Source organism: Barbus barbus, assembly GCF_936440315.1.
Source record: "Barbus barbus genome assembly, chromosome: 5".
Taxonomy (NCBI): domain Eukaryota; kingdom Metazoa; phylum Chordata; class Actinopteri; order Cypriniformes; family Cyprinidae; genus Barbus; species Barbus barbus.
The window spans coordinates 7,474,989-7,497,445 of NC_136733.1; the positions used below are offsets into that span (position 1 = coordinate 7,474,989).

A 22,457-nucleotide genomic window follows, 5' to 3' on the forward strand; every position below is an offset into this window, starting at 1 on the left:
GCAAGCCCATTTCTGCCACATTAGAATTATTGAATAAATACATCAATCAATTATGCTTTGGTAAATCATAATTATAACATAAGTCATGATTATGACATAAAAAGTTGAAATAATGGCATACTAATTTATTGTGTTTTATAAAAAAATCAGATATACTTTATCTTATAATTACGTGATAAACAGACAAAATGATGACAGAGCAAGTCATAATTATAACAAAGTAGACATTTTGAGAAAAAATATATATAATTATGACATAAAAAATCTAAATTATGAGATACAATGTCTAAATTATGAGACAAACAGACAAAATGACATTAAGTCATAATTACGAGACAAAACAAATAATTTCTGAGATAAAAATTACTTAAGTCAATTACAAAATAAACAGAATGATGCTAGGTCAAAATTACGGGATTAAAAAAAGTTATTAAGATATTAAATCAAGATTATGAAATAAAATGTCACAATTATGAGACTTTGGCTTACTCATAATTATGGATTTCTCACACTTCTGATAATTATGATTTACCAAAGTATTATTATCATTATTATTATTATTATTATTATTTTAAGTGGCAGAAATGGGCAAACTGAATGTTTTTATTGGCAGATCCCTTCTTATCAAACAAGAAAGAGCATGTATTGTGTAGGCGAGCATTTCTTAAATATCCGTAGATAAGACAGTCTGTACAAACAGATTGCACCAAATGACAGGTATCGACAAGCACAGTGGGGGAAACAGAAAGACAGTAGGACCACTGAACATCACAGTCACTTGTACAAGTACTGACTTTAGTGTAGAGTTCCTCTACATCTTCATCTTCATAAATCTTCTTGGGCCTCTGCAAATGGAGGTCAAGGCAAGAGTGTCGCCAATGAGGGAGGGAAGACACAGGATAGAGAGACATTTGAGAGGATATGGACAGATGTCCGGATGTCTTACCTCACATCCTTTTATGCAGTGCAGGACTTCTGGATGGGGGTACCATGTCAGGACCATGGTGCAGACTATGTGCTGAAAAGAGGAATGAAACAATGAGGATCTCAAAAAGATAAGAAAAATGGGCAATTTTGATGCACCATTGCCATCACAGAGTCAACATCAATCCCTGTGCTTGTATTTGAAAATTTACAAAATGGCACACATTTACTGTAAGTGCTCTGTTCCCTCCACATGCCAACCACAAAAAGAGCCAAAACAGGAATGTTTACCTTCACTTCTTGTCTTGGCCGATTAAAAAAAAAAACAGGAACTTTATTCAGGAACCCATCCAAATTCAACATCTTGTGAAATGTTTCCAGTTTCAAAACATGTATAATTGTGTGGCCACATAAGTTACAACTGTTTCCAACAAGTTCGTCATCCAGTTAAGGAGAGATATCATATGTGTTGTACAGAGAGAGACGACTTCACACAGATATGTTCATTAGCACATGCTCTTTTGAAAAAATAAACAACAAAAAAACAAGCCTCAAGGGTCCAGTAAGGCTGACATGAGACCGGCTGAAAGTAAAGCACTGTCTGACCTTTCAAATTCCCTGTCCCAGTAATACACACGCACACAAAGCACCTGCCTCTTCTCATGCCGTACCCACCACTGCAAACTAAGGTATTTCTCATTTCATGCCAGTCAGCAATTTGATGCAAAAAAGAGCGAAAAATAATGGCATTGAACGAGAAGGAACAGAAAACACTGAAGCATTTCAGACAGCTGAGTTCGCTATAACGCTAATAAATAAGCTGTGCGAGAAGTGTATATTGTAGATTTTACAAGCCAGTGGGATAAATGCACAGTACTGTTGTAAGTACATAAGTAACGCTTTACATATAAGGATTTAGTCAAGAGCAGTGTTGGGGAAAGTTACTTTTAAAAGCAATGCATTCATTGCAACAACTAACTTCCCCCTTGTGAAAAAGTAGTCCACTTTGGCATACTAAAAGTAATACCTATTATGGCAATAATATACTTTAAATTACAATATTTGTATTAACTGATTGTAATGTTTTCTGGCTCTTAACTGCGATCTAATTGCAACTGTTTATATAGTTTAGAATGTTTTAGGCCCACAAAATTAAGACCCAAGTAGATTTTTATATCGGATTTCATAATTACATTTATTTTCTATAAAATAATGAGTGTAATGCTGAATGTGCTGAGTCTGACACGTATTTTGTATGGTAAAATTCCATGTCATTTCTTTGTAAACTTGTATGTATATTAATATATTTGTAATTAAACATTTATAATGATGAAGTTGAAATTTAGGACATTAAAATGTCTAAACTTTAAACGTAATATTGAACATTATTATTTATTGAACACACTACAGTTAAAATTATAATCAAATATTTGCAATAAAATATAATCAAGTACAAGTGTTTGTGTAAAAGATTATTAAAACAATTATTTAAAATGAACTTTTAATTTGACAATATTAAAAAGTGCAACATTAGTCAAGTTTCACTCGTAAGTGGCCTTTAATTTAATTAATATTATAAAATAGACCTTTACTATTTGAAGAGCACTACATAGTTCATATTCAATACGCTTAAGAGCACTTCTTTTTCACAAAAGCCCATAAACATTTTTAACCCCACCGATCAAATCACTTGCCTATATTCTTTTTTGAATGACCAACGTTTCATGATCCAATCAATTCTGCCCAATATATATATTTGGTAAACATCTTATTTTGCTTGGAAATATGTCAGAATGCAGAAGAAAAAAAAAAGAAGGCTTTTCACCATCTAGTACGAAGAAAAATTTTAACAGAACATTTCCAGACTGACCGGTCTTCTTGTATTTTCATAATTTAGTGGGGAAACATACAGTAACCTACAGATTCAGTCACTCTGAGATAACTTGAGCTTGAGTGGTGAATAATGCTTAAGTTCCTTACAGGGGTTTGAAGCAACACTATTTTGGTTACCAGCCAAAAATACAGTGATGAGCCCAAGACACCTGTTAGCCCGAGTGACCTTACATCGATAAAATTCAGATCGCTTCGTTTTCCTCAGACTAGCATGCCATTATCATCTGAATGAGCCAATATCAAATTAGATGTCCACACTGTCTTCTCCCAAAGCGCTCTCCCATAGCTCCCAAGATCACATTTAGCTCTCAGGCCTTTTAATAAAGGTTTGGTTTATTAATTAGGGTTTAATATTAGTACTGCGGACCCGACATGAACAATCGACGTTGACATCACATAAAGGCCATGGTCTGCCAAGGCAGCCTAATGCATCAGCAATGTGCCCAGTCATTTTGCTGATGTCAGGGAGGCTAATAAGTGAGAAAATAAGAGGAGCTCCTTAGTAGGTCAGTGGTGAAACCTGAAACAAATTGCTCTCGAGGGCCAATTCGTCACAATAACAGATTCATGAGGCGAACGGTCCAACTCAGCAGGAAATATAACACAAAGAACCAAAAAATGCAATAAGTGAGAATGGGAAATTAAGAATTGTACGGCCACCAAAGCTACAGTCAGCTTGCAACAGCGTTGTGCAGCCGCCAGCTTGCTTTTCCACCTTGGCTGGTGTAGATTTATAGGACGTTCTTGCTGCATCGGCCAACAAACACAGCACGACTATTAACATTAGCACAGGTGTCAATCAGGGCAGCCCTGGGTCCTGGAGTTATGGGACGGATCATGCCCTTGTGTGGCAGGCAGAAAGGAACAGGTGCTGTGGAATTCAAACAGCATCGATTGACACAGGGAGGCTAGTGCTGAGAGAAATGTTATTGATCTCACCTCAGCCAACCCCCCTGGAACATTTCAGCCACATCGATTTGGCCTCCTCTTCCCCTCACACTCTGTCTCCAGACTCGAATTACCACCCAGGGAAGATCATATCAATTACACAAATCAATCAGAAACGTGTTGTTTCATTTCTCTGCCGAAAACCGCCTGACTTCACACAAATGCCCATCTAAACACAACAGGCATTGGGGGTGATGTTCAAGTCGAGCACAGTGAGTTTGTTTCCAACTTTCCAGCATCTTCGATCAATCCTGAAATTTGCTTATCTTAAAAGGATAGTTCATGCAAAATGAAAAGACTGTTGTTTACTCACCCTCTTGTACTTTTAGAACTATCTTTAAAACAGAATGTAAGGCATTTTTAATGAAAGTGTTTCTGTCCCTACTCCCTACATTAAAAGTTTACACAACCAAAATTTAGAAAGGTCATAAAGGCATTGTACCAAAAATCAGAATCGCACGGTTTAATCCAAGTCTTGTGAAGAGATACTATAACTTTTTATGATGAATAAATTTAATTTAGACTTTTATTCACACATAAACTTGAGTGAGAGTGGAACTGATGGCACGAAAAGTAAGTTACTAATGCAGAACTTTAGAATGTAATGATAATTATTGTAAATAAAAATCTAATTTAGAATGTCAGTTGTTTGTGAATCTGCCAACTAAATCTGCCAACCCAGGTTCACAGGAAATATATCTTTGTGGCGAGGTTTCTGCAACATAGATATTATGGACCATTCTGCACATTTTGTGGCAGTTTATTTTGTGGCAATGCTATTTTAACTTCCCCAAACGCAGGTGATACATACCGGAGCGCTTCACCTCACAAGTGCAACTAGCAATGAGCAAAACTACTGTGTTAGAAAACACATAAATGTTTACACATAAATGTTCATTATATAAAGCGATATCCCTAAGACTTGCATTTAAACTCTGTGTATAATACATTTACATTTAGTTATTTAGCAGACACTTTACAAATGAGGACAATAGAAGCAATCAAAATCAACAAAAGAGCAACAATATACAAGTGCTATTAGAAGTCTTGGTTAGCCTAATGCAGTACACGTAGCAAGTTACGTATGAAAAGCTAGTGTTAGAGGGTCAGATAGATAAAAAGAAGGCTAATAAATACAAAGAAGACAGATAGATAAAACAGAATTAGAATAGAGAGTGCTAGAGTTAGAGGGTCAAATAAAGATGGAAGAGATGTGTTTTTAGCCAATTGTTGAAGATGGCTAAGGACTCAGCTGCTCAGATTGAGTTGGGCAGCTCATTCCACCAGGAGGGAACAGTTAATGAAAAAGTCAGTAAAAGTAATAATGTGCCTCTTTGGGATAGTACAATAATGCATCGTTCACTTGCAGAACGCAAGCTTCTAGAGGGCACATAAATCTGAAGTAGTGAATTTAGGTAAAGGGGTGTAGAGCCAGTGGTGGTTTTGTAGGCAAACATTAATGCCTTGAATTGTATGCGAGCAGCTATTGGTAGCCAGTGCAAATTGATGAAAAGAGGTGTGACGTGCATTCTTTTTGGCTCATTAAAGATTAATCATGCAACGGCATTTTGGATTAATTGTAGAGGTTTGATGCAACTGGCTGGAAGACCTGCCAAGAGAGCATTGCAACAGTCCAATCTGGACAAAACAAGAGCTTGAACAAGGAGTTGTGTTGCATATTCTGAAAGAAAGGGCCTGATCCTCCTAATGTTGTATAAAGCAAATCTGCAGGACCAGGCAGTTTTAGCAATGTGGTCTGAGAAATTCAGCTTAACATCAATTACAACTCCAAGGTTTCTGGCTGTTTTTGAAGGAGTTATGATTGATGAGCCTAAAGGTGAAATTTTGATGAAGTGATGGATTTGTTGAAACCATAAGCATTTCTGTCTTAGCCAGGTTTAGTTGAAGGTGATGGTCCTTCATCCAGCAATAAATGTCTGTTAGACATACTGAGATGCGAGCAGCTATCGTCGGATCATCAGGATGGAATGAGAGGTAGAGTTGAGTGTCATCAGCATAGCAGTGATATGAAAAGCCATGTTTCTGAATGAGAGAACCTAGTGATGCCATGTAGACTGAGAAGAGAAGTGGTCCAAGAACTGAGCCCTGAGGCACCCCAGTAGCTAGATGTTGCAACTTGGATACCTCACCTCTCCAAGATACCTGAAAGGACCTATTTGAGACTGGAGTGCGGTTCCTGAAATGCCCTTTCCGAATAGAGTTGACAGGAGGATCTGGTGGTTAACCGTATCAAAAGCAGCGGACAGATCCAGCAAGATAAGTAATGAAGACTTGGAAGCTGCTCTTGCAAGTCTAAGTGCTTCAACAACTGAGAGCCAGGCAGTTTTGTATGAGTGTCCACTTCTTAAGCCAGATTGGTTGCTGTCTAGGAGGTTGTTCTGTGTGAGAAAGGCAGATACTTGGTTAAACACAACTCGTTCTAGTGTTTTTGCAATGAAAGGTAGAAGGGAAGGGTCTGTAGTTCCCTAAAAGAGTCGGGTTAAGAGTGGGTTTCTTAAGAAGTGGGGATATACGAGCCTGTTTAAATTCTGAAGGAAAAACGCCAGTGTGAAGGGATGTGTTAACGATGTCAGTGAGTGTAGGTACAACTGTAGGAGAAACGGCTTGAAGGGGATGAGATGGAATAGGATCAAGCGGACAAGTAGTAGGATGATTGGAAAGGATGAGTTTAGTGACTTCTGCCTCAGAGAATGGAGAGAAGGATGTGAATGAGTGTATATTTGTTGGTAAGATGTGTTTGACAGTTTGTGTTATGGAGAATTGTGCTGTGAGGTTTCTAATTTTATTAATGAAGAATGTTGCAAAGTCGTCAGCTATTAGTGTTGATGAAGGAGGGGGAGGAGGAGGACAAATGAGGCAGGACAATGTTTTAAAAAGCATGTTAGAGTTAGGCGAATTGTTAATTTTCTCGTGATAGTATGTCCTTTTAGCAGTGGAGACATTAACAGAGAGGCTATTGTCAGAGAGGAGTAATCGATATAAATTAAGGTCAGTAGGATTTTGTGATTTTCACCATACCCTTTCTGCAGGCCTGAGCTTAGAATGATGTTCGCAGAGAACATCAGATAGCCAAGGGGCAGAAGGGGTGGTATGGGCCTGGAAGAAAAGGGGCAGAAAGTGCCTAAACAAGACGTCAGAGTGGAGCAGAAAGTATCAGTAGCACTGTTAGCATCAATATATGATAACGGTTTAGGGGGAGGAAGCGAAGATGATATGATAATAAGTATGATAATACTGTAAATAGTGTTATGAAATGTCTGGTTCTTTCATGAAATTCTAGATGGAGCAGGCTGATTGTTAACTGATGATATTCACAGCGTTACACGACTTGCACAAGCTGATTGGTTCTTTAAATGGCTGGTTAGCATCCACTTGAGCATTTCACAGCACACTTTCAGAGTTCTTCTGAAACCCTCCACCTTCCCTAGCTCCACCTGTATAGATCTGCTAAGGGTTATTTTATATGCTATTTGTGCAGCAGCAGTATGTCTTAAATACTCACAGCACCATATTGCCGTATGCATTGGCAGTAGCAAGTTCCTATACTTGCTTGCAACAGCAGCAGTAGCAATAATCTACAACTACAGCAATAACCGACAGCAGCGTATCTATCCCGCAAAAGACCAAATACATTAGCATTGTCATATCCACTACCATGCTAAAATCTTCCAAGAGTTGTCATGATAGAAATGTGATCAAAGTTAAAAGTTGTGTATTGTTTTCCAGACAGTAAATGAGCATGCAATGATCAAATGTTCAGCCTGCAGTGGAGCCTGACAGGTGTTCAGCAAAACTGCCATCATAACACTCCCAGTTACACCCAGCAGTCACAGCTAAAACATTGTAATGCCTCTGACAGGTAAATGTATATAAAGCTTTTCTGCTAATGCCTGTAATAGTGTCATTGTTGAAATTATAGTGATTACAGATGGCTTTTTAACTTTTATGACTTGGCCTCAGCCTCGTTGCGGTTCAGATGAGTTGAGAGATTACTGTAATCATACCCAGTTTTACCAATGCCAGGTAATTGGGAAAGCCATGCATGCCTGAGCCTGCGGCTAACGAACAGTAATTGGACGACTGCAACATTCAATGCTACAAAGTTACAACCACTGCATGTTTTCACTGATCAGAGACAGAAGTTAACATCAGAAGTTCACGATGAAAAATGTACATGGAACATTTAATGCTGAACGTTTATTCTTGCCCTAATAGTTTCATTCTTTATCACAATTATTATTATTTATTTATTTTACATAATACAAAGTACTGTTTCAAATACTAAGTAATGTCATTCCTCTTAACACAGTTGCTGGCCTGAGCAGTGAGTGCAATGGGTAACAATTCACATGAAATCCATTGTGTACTGGATAAATGAATAAATATATATATACTCATTTTATATTTTATGAAATGGCTATCTTGTCAGTTAGTTTGAAGCCACTAAAACACACATTCAAAATTGAATTTCTACATGACAACCACAAACCAACTACAATTAGACTACCTATATTACTTGGAAGAAGAATAGTTATTACAACACAGTCTCATGGCAATTCGTAGTTATTGGTGGCTATGAATTTGTATGATCTTATTCTTATGTTTTTGTATGGGTGGATCTTCATGCTAACAAAAAAAAAAGTGCCTGTGAGATGGGTTGGTTATTTGGATTTGTATTACTATTAATAAATGGAATTATCGTTTGTTAGGTTTGTTTTTTGGGAGTTTTTTTGCCAGAAAGAGTTTGTTTTGGTACAGCCCCACTGACACTGCTAAAATGTGTGCATACATATGGGACTGCATTTTCATACTCTTAGTGTGATCGCAACTTTTCAGGCGATGGGAAAGGTTTGTTGTGTTTCCCGCAAGCAACTATGATCGCAAGTTCCATCATTACCAACAGAGTTCAATGGAACTTACGACCATGTTTAGCTAACGATGGTTTTGGGTAACGCACCCTTGGTTGGAACCTACTGACAGCACATATCTTAATTTGCGATTAGTCGCTTTTAAAAATCCAGCCAAAACATAATTTAAATACAGTATATGCTACATATGTTGTAAACAATGAAACTCAAAAAAAAAAAAAAAAAAAAAAAAATTAAATTTAAACTACATTTGGTTTCAGTCTCTTACCAAAATATATATAAAAATGCATTTCAGAGGCAAGAAAATACATTTCCAATCTTACAGTAACCTTAGTTTAGGATTTATTAATATTATTTGTTTTCTTTAAAAGGGTCATCGGATGCAAAATTCACTTTATAAGTTGTTTGAACATAAATGTGTGTTGGAAGTGTGTGTTCACATCCATCCTATAATGATAAAAATCCACCCAGTGTTTTTTATTTTTTATTTTTAATCCCTATTTTTAAATCCCCTTTCTCAAATCAGGCTGTTTCTAAGAGCCCTGTCAGAATGACATAGTTCTGTACAGACCGCTCCCACGATAGTTGATTGACAAGGCCGTCTTAACTTAGACCCGCCCTGAGTGAGCTGAGAGCTGTCTGCCATTGTGTCGACTTTGGTGCAGGGGAAGACAAGATGTCTCAGATTAAGTGATTGAGGTGTTTTGTTGTTGGATGTAGTAATGAATATAGCAGTCGTCATTTACTCCCAACATCTGAGCCACTGACGATGCAGAGGATTAACATTACTTTCATTTTGAAGGGAATGCGCCGATCCCCGATCTACATAAATGCATTTAAGTTCGCCCGAATAATTCGTGATCCAGCTTTATCTACAGAAGAAGTGAGTATAAGGGTTTTTATGAGTATAAGAGTTTAGTATGCTCCATAGGGCACTGTATATACCTAGATGCCTCATTATCGACTGTTTCTATGGGCCGCGATATGCAAGCCATCTGCCATTTTTGGAACGATCTGCGAATCTTTGAGTGCATTGGCCGTGTGCATCTACAACAGCAAATTATACGCTTGTATATCTTTGAATATTCATTGATTATTATGTTGAATGCGAGATTGCTGACGCGTCAACGTATCTGGAGCGGTCGAATAGGGAATCTACACATATCTATGGTCTGCTCATCACTCCACGGAAGAGAGGGGTGAAGTCAGCAGAGCTCACTAGCATTTAAAGCAACATGGACTAGAACAGCGTGCTGAAAACAGAGCTGATTTTGACAGGGTAAGGAAGGTTTTTTTTTTACACTACCATTGAGCAATTTTAACCAAAGTATGTTATAGACTTTTCATTAAGACCCTAAACAATCATATCAACTTGTGTAAAATGAGCATCCGATGACCCCTTTAAATGTGTTATGTTCACATGTTATTTATTTTTTTCCTTTAAATGTGAAATGAAAGCATTTTCTTGGATCAAAATAAATGGAGAGTAAACTATATTTTTAAATGCTTTAAAACACACACACATAGATAGATAGATAAATATATATATATATATATATATATATATATATATATATATATATATATATATATATATATATATATATATATATATAACTTTTTATTTTTTTTTACCATATGGGAAAACCACTTCCATATAACTGACGTTGTGAACCTTCAGTGTTGCTTTTGCTTTTCTTTATACTGTTTTTCTCCTCTTTTCTAGATTTTTATTTATCATTTTATTTTACTTTATTTTTTTATTTATTTATGTTAGGAAATTGATGTGTACTATGGCTTTCAGGACAAAAACCTGCATACCGACTGGCTGTTGTCACATTTATTTATTTTGAAAAGACACTGAATGTGGTGAATTTGGATTTAATAACTGACATTTTAGAGGTGAATTCCTCTAAAGACCGTGCTTCTCGTTGACCCTAAAGTCCTGAGCCTAGACACTGATGAATGACACTGATGAATCACCAGGCACAATCCAATATCTGCTGTCCGAGGAGTGTCACCTCGAACTTTGAGTCACACTCAGGATGCAACATTCCCTGCCAGGAAGCTAAAACACTGAGACTGAAAAACACAAACCTTCACTTTGGGAGGGTTCATCCAGTGATGTCTCATGATGCTGCTGGCCGTCATGTTGTTCGGCAGAATGACCACATCATTGTTACTGTCCCTGCAGGACAACTCACACTCCTCTCCTGAGAAACACAGACAGAGGAAATAAGTTAATCTCTAAGGCCATTACAGACAATGACACTTCAGTAAAATTTAATGGGAACTTCCTCCAGTTTAAACATGTTGAGGCCTTAACATCATAGCACATCTTCTGATGAAGTTTTTGTAAAGTTTTAAGCACTGTGTCTAATACATTACTGTAACAGTATAGTGTTTATAAGAGTTTGCAGCATCAGTTTTATGGTAAATGTCACATCATGTCACATTTTACTGCAAACCCCCCCCCCCCCCCCCCAAAAAAAAAACAAAAAACTATTTTGCATAGAAACGATTAAGCCTGTTTTAAGAACCATTGAGATTTGCATTATACATAACATGACAGTGCAAATAATCATCTTAATCTGTCAATACTGTCATTTAAATTTTATTAAAAACACTAATATTGTTTAATATTGAGAAATATTATTACAATTCAAAGTATCTTGTGTATCTGAAAATGTTAAAATGCAATGCATTGCTGGGATGCAAAGCTTTTTCAGCATCATCACTCTAGTCTTCAGTTTCACATGATCCTTCAAATCATTCTAATATGCTGATTTGCTGCTCAAAAAAACAAAACAAAACAAAAAACATTTCTTATTATTATCATCAATGATAAAAACAGCTATGCTGCTTCATATTTTTTGTGGAAACCGTGATTTTTTTAGAATTCTTTGTGTAACATTTTGTAACATTATAAATGTATTTACTTTCACTTTGATCTATTTGATGAATCCTTGCTAAAGAAGTATTAATTTAACTGTAAAAAAAAAAAAAAAACAAGAAAAAATAATAGTGACCCAAACTTTTGAATGATAGCCTTTATTCTTTCTTTCTTTCTTTCTTTCTTTCTTTCTTTCTTTCTTTCTTTCTTTCTTTCTTTCTTTCTTTCTTTGTCTATTGTATTCTATTCCCAAAATGTAATAAAAATCAGTAGTTCTCAACCAAAGAAAAGGGTTAAAACAAGTAGTATAACCAATTCCATTACTAATTTATGAAACATTATAGATCAATATGAACTGTTCTGGTGATATACTGTCATGTGGGAAGAGTTCGCACCTATGCCGTGGCCCTTCTTGCAGCTGACACGGATGCTGGGATGCAGGTTCTGAGGTAGAGAGCATTGACCCTTCAGCTGAGGGCATAAGCGGAAGCTTCCGGTCCAGTTCCCGTCCTTTCTGCAGCGGATGACATTGGTGCCAAGCCCCTGTGGAGACGTCACAGCATTCACTAGAACACTCTAAACTCACAGCCAGTGGAAAGAACAGATAAAAAAACTTACCGCAGCATCTATAAATACCAAATTAAAGAGTTATTTGTTTTATCACGATTTACTCTAGGTCAGGTCTTTCTACAATGCAGATTGTTTCAAAGCAGCTTCACAGTAATAAACAAGAAAATAACAGTACTAATGTAATGGAATATATATGATTTCAGCTGTAAAGAAGCTGTAAAAAAACTAAAGTTCAAAAGACTGGGGTCGGTAAGATTTTTTATTGTTTTTGAGAAAATGCCTCTCCTGCTCAGAAAGGCTGTATTTGTTTAATAAACACAAAATAATAAAATAGTAATAATATGAAATATTATTACAATTTAAATTAACTGTTCCCTGTCGATACTTCACTCGTACTGCGTTGTTAGACGCTATGGGGAAAACTCCTTTTTCTCCGAGGACTGAAGACTTTTTCAATCATGCAGTGTGACTGCATGGCCATTGGTTCGTGCAGTAAATAAAAACGAACCAATGGCTCGTCAGCGGCGCTACATGAGCCTATGGTGGCAAAGCCCGGCTATATAAGAGGGCGCTTCGCTGAGCCGCTCAGCGACCAAGCAGATGTCAGCTCGTCCCCTGCTGCCATCCGGCGAGCATATATTAAGCAAATTTCTCTAAAAGAGCCGCGGCGTTGTTGCAAATGCCACGCCGTCTTTGCGTGTCGTGCAGGATCTCTCTGCACGATGCTGACGGCCACTCAGAGTGTGTTTCATGTCTGGGTAAACCCCACGCAGAAGCTGCTCTGACTGAGATGGAATGTTCACACTGCGTGAACATGAGTCTCGTGACTGTGCACTCGGATCGCTTTCTTTTCAGAGAGCGATCCCACCCCTCGCACCCTCCCGTTTTCTTCCAGGGACCTGGGGGGAAAAAACTGCGGGGTAAAGGGATTAAGCGTTCAGCGGCAAGCGAGCTCACGCCGGCTCAGACCCCGCGTGCCTCACCCCCGCTATGCAGAGAAGATTCTCCCGTCCTCTTCGAGCACGCAGATCAACGTCCCTCAGTTGGTGCGAGTGACGTTATCTCGTTTGGAGCTGTTGAGGACGAGCTATTAGATGACAGCATGTCTCTAATAGTGTCAGACGCAGAGAAGATATCGGGCTCCACTGTCAACCCCGCCCCTTCATCGTCTGCCGAACCCAGCGATGTGAAACCAGGGATGGATGCCGAGCTCTTCCGCATCCTCTCTAAGGCCGTCGACGAGCTGGGTTTGGAGTGGTCTACGCCGGAGGAGCCCACTCGAAGTCGTCTGGATGAATGGTTCCTGCCAGAGCGCCGTACGGCCCCTCATCAGCGAACCTCTCCGTTTTTTCCGGAGGTCCATGACGAGCTTACAAAGTTGTGGCGTGCTCCGTACTCAGCCCGCCTTCGCTCTAACTCTGCCTCTGCTCTCTCCTTAGTGGACGGCGCCGAGGAGAAGGGCTACAAAAGGCTGCCCCCTCTCGATGCGGCAGTGGCTGCGCACCTTTGCCAACCCTCCGCCATTGGATGGAAAGCAAAGGCCGCTCACCCCTGCAGGATGACTTCTGACCTAGCTGGACGAGCATATTCTTCCGCCGGGCAGGCCGCTGTAGCACTTCATTCCATGGCTGTGCTCCAGGTCTTTCAGGCCAAACTCCTCCAGATCATGGACGAGTCCGGACTTGATCCCGCAGTTTTCAGGGAACTGCGCAGCGCCACCGACCTGGCTCTGAAGGCTACCAAGGCTACAGCACAGTCCATAGGGAGGTCAATGGCCAAATTAGGTTAAACCTCACCGAAATCAAGGAGGCTGACAAGGTCCCTTTCCTCGACTCCCCGGTCTCCCCTGCGGGGGTCTTTGGACCTGCCGTCGAGGGCTTTGCGGAGCGATTCACCACGGCTCAGAAGTCGTCCCAAGCTATGCGACACTTCCTGCCTAAACGGTCCAGCTCTGCAGCGGCCACTAGTCGCCCCAAGCCTGCTCCAGCGCAACAGCCAGCTAAACCTGCGCCGTCGCCCGCTCAGCCTACACGGAAGCCTGAGCCTCGGCAGTACTCCCGCTCGGCCAAGCGCTACCCCTATCTGAAGCGTCAAGGACCCCGGCCCAAGCTGACCTTGGACCCTGCGCCTCCGGCGTCTTCCTGACCCGCTAGGAAGGAAGAGGAGAGGGCAAAGTCTCGCAAAGGCTGGACCAACCCCAAAACGCCCTCTGTTGTGCCTTCATGTACCCCGTTCAGTTCCGGGTTACAAGGCCCTGCGCCACTGACGAGCCATTGGTTCGTTTTTATTTACTGCACGAACCAATGGCCGTGCAGTCACACTGCATGATTGAAAAAGTCTTCATTCCTCTGAGAAAAGGGAGTTTTCCCCATAGCGTCTAACGACGCAGTACTCGTTCCTGTATCTAAGGGAACCGAGGTTACGTTAGTAACCGAGTACGATTTCTTTTTTAAATGCATACAAAAAAATTACTTTATGTTATGCAAAGCTGAATTTTCAGCATGATTACTCCAGTCTTCAGTGTCACATGATCCTTCAGAAATCATTCTAATGTTCTGATTCGCTGCTCAAATATTAGCATTAGCATAGAAAAACAGACTAGACAGAAATATTTTGCGACATTATAAATGTCTTTACTGTCACTCTACTGTTTTGATCAATTCAACACAACCATAACCATAACGATTACTAATATTCTAATGAGAGTTAGTTTACATGTAGTTGCAGAGTTATTAATAGTTGGTCGAATGTCTAAAGGAGAATATCGAAAGTAACCTGTTTGCATGGTGGTTGTCTCAACGTGTTGTTGGCCCTATTGCAGTGGATCCAGCAGATGCTGTCAAATTTGAAGCCGTCTGTGCACTGGTACATGCCATAGAAGACGGATGGAGGAGGTGGACAAGTGACCGGCTCACAAGAGCCCTCTAACCAGCAGCCGTCTTCTGTGCACTGACGCTTGAAGGCTCTCCTGCAGGTACAGAGATGCGGCATATGATATATTAGCATTCATGTAAAATCTCATTTTGATGATAAAAGACGACTCCATTTTCATAACCGGAATTTACCCATGCAAAACACATGCTGTGTTGTTGTTGTTGTGTTTCGTGGATGATACGTATGTTTGCGCACCTTTTTGGCTTGTTGGCCACATGGTATCCCTGTTTGCATTTGTATTTGCAGAGGGTGCCCACTTTAAGACCCGTCTCATTGCAGCGTTTGGTCTGAAGTACGGCGTTGGGCACGGGAGGAGGCACGGGACAGCGGAGCTCACACAAAGCCTCCGGGAACGACCACAATCCATCCTCCATACAGGTCAGAGTGTTATTTGTGCCTTCAAATGAGCGACAGACAAAACAAATAAAATAAAGACACATGAATAAAAAAAAATACAAATAAAATAAAATAAATAAATACTTTTCTTTGACAAGGATATCTTAAATGTATCAAAAGTGATAGTAAAGATATTTATAATGTAACAAAAAAAAATCTGCTTAAAGTAAATTATATTGTACTTTCTATCAAAGAATCCTGAAAATAAAATGTATCACGGTTTTCAAAATGTGAAGCAGCACAAATGTTTTCAACATTGAAAATAATTAGAAATTATTCTTGTGCAGCAAATCAGCATATTAGAATGACTTCTGAAGGATCATGTGACACTGAAGACTGACATAATGATAACATCACATGAATAAGTTATATTTTAAATTCTATTCAGATATTTTAATTTTTATATTTTTTTAATATTACAGTATTTTTACTGTAGTATATAAGAAGTGCAGTCTTCATGAGATTAAGATACTTCTTTCAAAACATTGTTTAACTTTTAAGCAATAGTGTGTATATCAGAATGTGATTTTCTTTCTCAGTATATTTGTCTTGTTTTACAGTACAAATATCTAAACATTCTTAAATCAAGATACATTTACTTTGAAAGCAAAGATATTAAGTCGTTTTTTCTCAAAAAAATAAAATAAAATTTAACATTACAAATTAAAAAGTATTTACTGACTGCCATGTCATCGCTTCTGTTGAAATGTACAAAAATGCATTTGATCAGTATTAGGCTGAGAATAGTTAAAACGAGTGTTATAAAATGAATAGCTCCTGTAAATTCTGATTGGATGATTCACTTATCAAACCACTGAAATATAACTGTGACCGCACATGACTGAATTTCATGTTAAAGGGCTATCAAACAGCTGCAAATCACAAATTAAGCGGTGTAATATTCCAAGTAATAATCAGAATGTTTATTTTGATTATTAAAATACGAGCTGCAGTATTATTATTTTATTTTATTTTATTTTTCTTTTAGTTTCAATCATTGCAATACACATTTTATATTACATGCTGAATTCTCAGAATGCTGAGAAAGAGAATCTGACAAGACCCTAGATTACCTATTTTACCAGGTAATCTTATTGTTCTCTTTACTGCATCAAAGTTCAGTTAGAGTTTTTCCAGTGTTTCCTCACCCACGAGTTGCGCAGGCTCCTTGCACTGGAACGTGCTCTTCTTGCCGTAGGTGGTGCCTTCCGGGAAATCAAAATGGGCAGGGTGCACATGGTACTTATCTGGAAGCCCACAGTCAACTGGCTCACACGATATTTGCTTGTTCCATTTCCTATCAGCACAGGTAATGGTAACGGTTGAGTCCGTCTACAGAGAAAAGACGTCAGATTTCCAATGAGTTCAGTGCTGCTGACCACAAAGTCCACAAGGCTGATACCACAGTAAAGAATACAGGTGTTCCTCTCATGGGTCTGAAAGCAGCACTACTATCTAGTACTTTGGTATTTTGCATGAGGAATCAAGTGCCATTTAGTCGTGACTCGTGCATCATGAAAAAGGTACAGAATGTCCTTTGCAAGTGATCCTTCTGATCACAGATAGAAATAATTCATACTTATTTACTCTGAAATGTTCTGGCAGCAACAATCATCCATAAATGACATTTGAATGCTATAAAACCATTATATTAAATATTAAAATCATTTTTGATATGCACATTTTTTTCTTTTTTTTTTTTCTAAATGCTCAACATGAAACTTCACGTGTATTTTTGCTGTAAAATCTTTACTGATCAAGTAAACATGAGAATAAACATGAGAACTGTGCCCTAATACCAAACTCAGCTCAAGGAGTCTCCTCAAGGAGCCCTATTTGTGTGGTGCAGTGAGCTGCTGCCTATGTAGAGTGTTTCAAATAAGAGAACTCATTTCAGTTAGGATGCTGCCTATGTAGAGAGCAGAGAACACTGACTCGTTTCAAGTAGAGCTAGTGAGTAGAGAGTACAAGGCAAAACATATTCATCTTTCTTTAAAGATTCACGTGATGCATAGTGTTTTGATAATAAGAAGACAATGTGTGTAGTTTGGACACTGCTGTGCAAAAATGTTGGCACATTCTCCTGACCAAAAAACTCTGTTATTCCAAAAATGCCCGAAATGGCCTGACATCTGGTTACAGTGCCTTAAACATCTCTGACCCAGGATTTTGTTGTTATGCCTCATCTCGCAACTTTACCGCATAATATGATTTTTAAAGTCCTTATCTGGTTTGGTTCAGCCGTCTAAATAAATAAATAAATAGTTTCTGGTTGTAAGAGAACTGTTGTGTGTGTGTCATGTGTTCCTGCCTCTTGTGCCCATATTTGGTTTGTTTCCTGTTCTCGTTTCATGTAATTAGTAGTTTATTCGTGTCCAGCCGTGTTCGTTAATTTACTTGTGTATTTATAGTCCTGTCTGTGTAGTGCCATTTTGTCTGGTCTACTCGTTACTCCCCGGTGTTCCTGTCAGTGTCTGCCTTGTCTTGCCCTGCCTGATGGCTAGTAAATATGTTATTTGAGTTTACATCCTCGTATGCGTGTTCCTTGTTCCTCCCTGCTGTGTGCACCGTGACAGAAGACCAGACCAAGTACAGTAAGCGTCGTCCCTTCACCGCGTTTTGTTTTGTCCAGTTTTCTAGTGTTTTTTTGGTTCCTGTGTTTTGTGTCATACCCGCCGTTTGCGGGAGTCAAGCCCGCCGGATCGCCGCTGAGTCAAGCCCGCCGGATCGCCGCTGACTCAATGCCCGCCGGATCGCCGCTGTCTCAATGCCCGCCGGATCGCTGCTGACTCCGCCGTCCGCGGCTCAAGGACCCCGCCGTTCGCGGGGTATCACGCCGCCGTCCGCGGTTCACCGTCCCCGCCGTTCGCGGGGTATCACGCCGCCGTCCGCGGTTCACCGTCCCCGCCGTTCGCGGGGTATCACGCCGCCGTCCGCGGTTCACCGTCCCCGCTGTTCGCGGGAGATCACGCCGCCGTCCGCGGTTCACCGTCCCCGCTGTTCGCGGGAGATCACGCCGCCGTCCGCGGCTCACCAACCCCGCTGTTCGCGGGAGATCACGCCGCCGTTCGCGGCTCACCTTGCCCACTGTTTCGCGGGGAAAGCCAATCCGCCGTCCGAGGTCACTCGGCCCGACACCGGTTGGGGCTGCCTCCAGCCCACCGGTCCCTGCCGTTGGGATGGTCAGCCGGCTGCCGCCGCATTGACCAGTGACCGAGGTCTTTTTAACTTGTGTCTAGCCCCGGAGGGCTCCTGATACCCCCACACCCCCAGGGAAATTTTTGGGGGGGGTAGTAGGGTTCCGGCTGTAGGGGCCGGGCCGAGAGGGGTCCGAGGCCAAGGCTCCGTAGACCTTCTGCCTTGGCCTTCTGTGCTCCCTGCACCGCCATGGTCACCTGAGCCCCTGGCTCCACCATGGCCTCCTGGGCTCTCCTGGGTCTCCGCTGGTCTCGTCCAGCTCTCCTGGGTCTCCGCTGGTCTCGTCCAGCTCCGCTGTGTCTCCGCTGGTCTCGTCCAGCTCCGCTGTGTCTCCGCTGGTCTCGTCCAGCTCTCCTGTGTCTCCGCTGGTCTCGTCCAGCTCTCCGATGTCTCCGTCTGTCTGTATCGCTCTGGAGGTCCCTGTCCTGTGTTCCGGTCCGTGTCTGTCCTGAGAGGCCTCCAGAGCGCCCACCCCCCCTCCCCGATGGAACTGTTAAGGCTCGGGACGAGCCTTTCGGGAGGGGGGAGTAATGTAAGAGAACTGTTGTGTGTGTGTCATGTGTTCCTGCCTCTTGTGCCCATATTTGGTTTGTTTCCTGTTCTCGTTTCATGTAATTAGTAGTTTATTCGTGTCCAGCCGTGTTCGTTAATTTACTTGTGTATTTATAGTCCTGTCTGTGTAGTGCCATTTTGTCTGGTCTACTCGTTACTCCCCGGTGTTCCTGTCAGTGTCTGCCTTGTCTTGCCCTGCCTGATGGCTAGTAAATATGTTATTTGAGTTTACATCCTCGTATGCGTGTTCCTTGTTCCTCCCTGCTGTGTGCACCGTGACACTGGTAGCCTTTCTTTTTGTAAAGAAGTACTGTGAAAGGAAATTATGACTAAAAAGAAATTGTGACAAAAAGCTGATAAAATTCATCTTCTATCCATCATTTTCATTAGGTGCACGATAATCGTATATAAAAAAAAATACATAAAATATAAGATCTGTAAATGGGAAACCCGTTTGACCATGTGTTGTTACGTGTTAGTTCCTGTCTGGGCTTATTTGATATTTCCTGTTCTCATTTTGTTAATTATCGCTCAGTCTGTTCACCAGAGTTTAGTAATTATCGTGTTTGCTCCTTTGTTCCCTGTCTTTATAAGCCTTCAGTTTCTGTCTAGTCTTTATTTCGGTTTAATGTTATTTTGAATGATATACGTGTGTTGAAGCTCATTAAAAACTCCTTTACGTCTACTCCTGTCTTCGTACGTTTATCAACAACCACGTCCCATGACAGAAACCAAGACCAAGACAGATTATGGAGATTGCTAAGCGCTTCGCCGTCCTGGGCTGCCTAGATCTCCCACTGGTGGAGTTTGCGCGAGAGTTCAGCAGGATTGCCGTGTGGACGGGGCTTGACGATGCCACCCTCAACTCCCTGTTCTGGATCGGGGCCAATTACCATCGCCCCGTGGACCTCCCAGACACCACAGGACTGAACTGGAGGGAAGGGATCCTCTGGTGTCTGGAGAGTGTCCTGCCTCGATCCAGAACCAGCGCGCTGTCCAGTCCGTCCGCCATTCCCCAGTCAAACCCATCCGCCGCTCTGCTGTCAAGCCCGTCTCCGTCCGAGGCTCCACTGTCAAGCCCGCCATTCGCAGGGAAGTCAAGCCCGTCACCGTCCACGGCTCCACTGTCAAGCCCGCCGTTTGCGGGGAAGTCAAGCCCGCCGTCCGTGGCTCCGAAGTCACGTCCGCCGCATTCCGCGGCTAAATCAAACCCGCAAAAGTCAGCAGCAACCTCCCTCACTGTGAACCAGAAGAGGAATAAGAGGAGGAAAAGACTGCTCTCAACCCTCATTCCAGCCCCAGAGCTCGCTCCAGCGTGCATCTCAGCGCTCATGGATATGGCACTACCCCCAGAGTTCTCTGCACCTATCTTCGCCCCAGTGTCTATAAAGCCTCCGCTGGTCCCATCCAGCCTTTCTCCGTCTCCAGAATCTCCATCGCCTCCGTTGGTCCCGTCCAACCCTCCATCGTCTCCAGAGTCTCCGCTGGTCCCGTCCAGCTCTCCATCATCTCCTGAGTCTCCTTCATTTCCGCTTGTCCCAGCCAGCTCCGCTCCTCCAGAGCACCCCCCTGAATTCCTAATTCAACCCAAAATGGGGGGGCCACATATCCATGGCCATAGTAGCCGGGTCGAAGGCAAAGGCCACTGAGCCTGATCCACCCCTTTTTTTTTTAAGATTATTGGAGTACATTCTACAAGAAAAAGCTATTTCAGTCTTTCTACTTCAAAATTTTTTTTTGAATCCAATTTGTTACTTGATGTTTCATTGCAATTATTTGTGAGATTTACTAGTTTCAAAGTTCACACTTTGTTTTGCATAACAGAACTTCTACCTTCAGCATAAAGCATGTGGTTGGTAAAGGAGGATTATAACATTAGATACACACATTATTGATAAGCTCAGGCAGATATTCTTTCTCTCTCATATACTTCAACCTTTTCTTTGACTATTTGATACACCACAACAATATCTTCTTACCCAGCCATTACTCACTTTCATGTTTCTCTGTATAAAACATATGCTTTCCACATGCTAAACTCAATCACTATGTTTAGAATATCTGCACAGAATTCCCGAAAGTGACTGAACTAAGAGCGAGTGCTGAATTACAATAAATTATCACATCAGACAAGGTCATGTACAGGCTTTTGAAGAACACGCGTGTATATGCAGGTGACTGTTGACCTATAGGTACATCAGAGCGCAGCAGAACACAACTCACCAATGGAAAAACAAAAAATAATAATAAAAAAACAGCTTTATAAACACTGCATAATATATAGCCCTTTGTAAAGGAAGCTTGAATCAGGTAAGAAACTTCCTGTGTTCTGTATCTGTTCAAATACAATCAAATTCAAAACATCTGTATCAGGGTTATGAGGCACTTTATTTTGATTTGACATTCTACTAACTATAAGTAACTTTGCAGCTACATATCAACTAGCAGTCATTAGATTATTAGTAGACTGTCTTTAATATCTGCTAACACTTTATTTTGGTGGTTCCCAAACTTTGCAAGCACAACTTATTCTAGTAACCCTAACCTAACAGCAACCTAACATAAATGCATTTAGTAGCCGAACAGTTTCGCTTACTGACTCACACACACACAATAATAAACATACAAACAATCTTATAACAAACACATTTACAACTCTGGGTTACTGCCAATAAATGCTCAGTTGGAGAATAAAAAATAAATAACAATTTTTGTGTGGATGGTGAGTTTTATTCTTTAATACAAATTTACAGCTGAGAGGTTATGTCTAATTGAACACAGCCGACTTACTGAAATACACACACCAAAGCTTTTGTTTGAATGCATCACTATACCAAACACTAATAAACACATTTTGACATTAAAGGGTTAATTCACAAAAAAAAAAAAAAAAAAAACAGTCAAGCTTCTCTTTACCATATCTGATGTGCTCTGTGTATTGACTATTGTTTGCAAGTGAATAAAAGTCTAAAATACCTGAGTTAATCACATTAAAATGTGTCTCCTCCCAGAGGTGTAATGCCCATTCAAACTGAGGAGGCATGTTCCCCCTCAGATTTTCTAGCCAAGTGGATTTTGAATGCAGCTTCCAAAAGACAAAAAATAGCCGAATAATATTTTTTTATGTATATTTGATACAGTCACACCGATGTGATTAGCTCATTCAGTGTCACATCACCAGCTGCTAAATTCAAGTCTGGCGCAGAGTCAGAAATAGATGTGTTTTTACAGTGCTGCGCAAGTGTGCATTATAACCAATC

At 40.7% G+C, this 22,457-nt stretch overlaps 1 protein-coding gene across 1 annotated transcript in view; it reads right to left on the bottom strand.

The window, feature by feature from the left end:
• LOC306869385 (pappalysin-1-like) overlaps positions 1–22,457 on the bottom strand; it is a gene marked incomplete at both ends in the record, with an annotated part of 148,383 nt that overhangs the window by 15,636 nt on the left and 110,290 nt on the right. The window contains 6 exons of the mRNA XM_079416147.1: positions 947–1,018; positions 10,752–10,867; positions 11,943–12,090; positions 14,893–15,085; positions 15,247–15,448; positions 16,596–16,779. Coding sequence (XP_079272273.1) covers positions 947–1,018; positions 10,752–10,867; positions 11,943–12,090; positions 14,893–15,085; positions 15,247–15,448; positions 16,596–16,779 — 915 coding nt within the window. The remainder of the gene's footprint in view (positions 1–946; positions 1,019–10,751; positions 10,868–11,942; positions 12,091–14,892; positions 15,086–15,246; positions 15,449–16,595; positions 16,780–22,457) is intronic.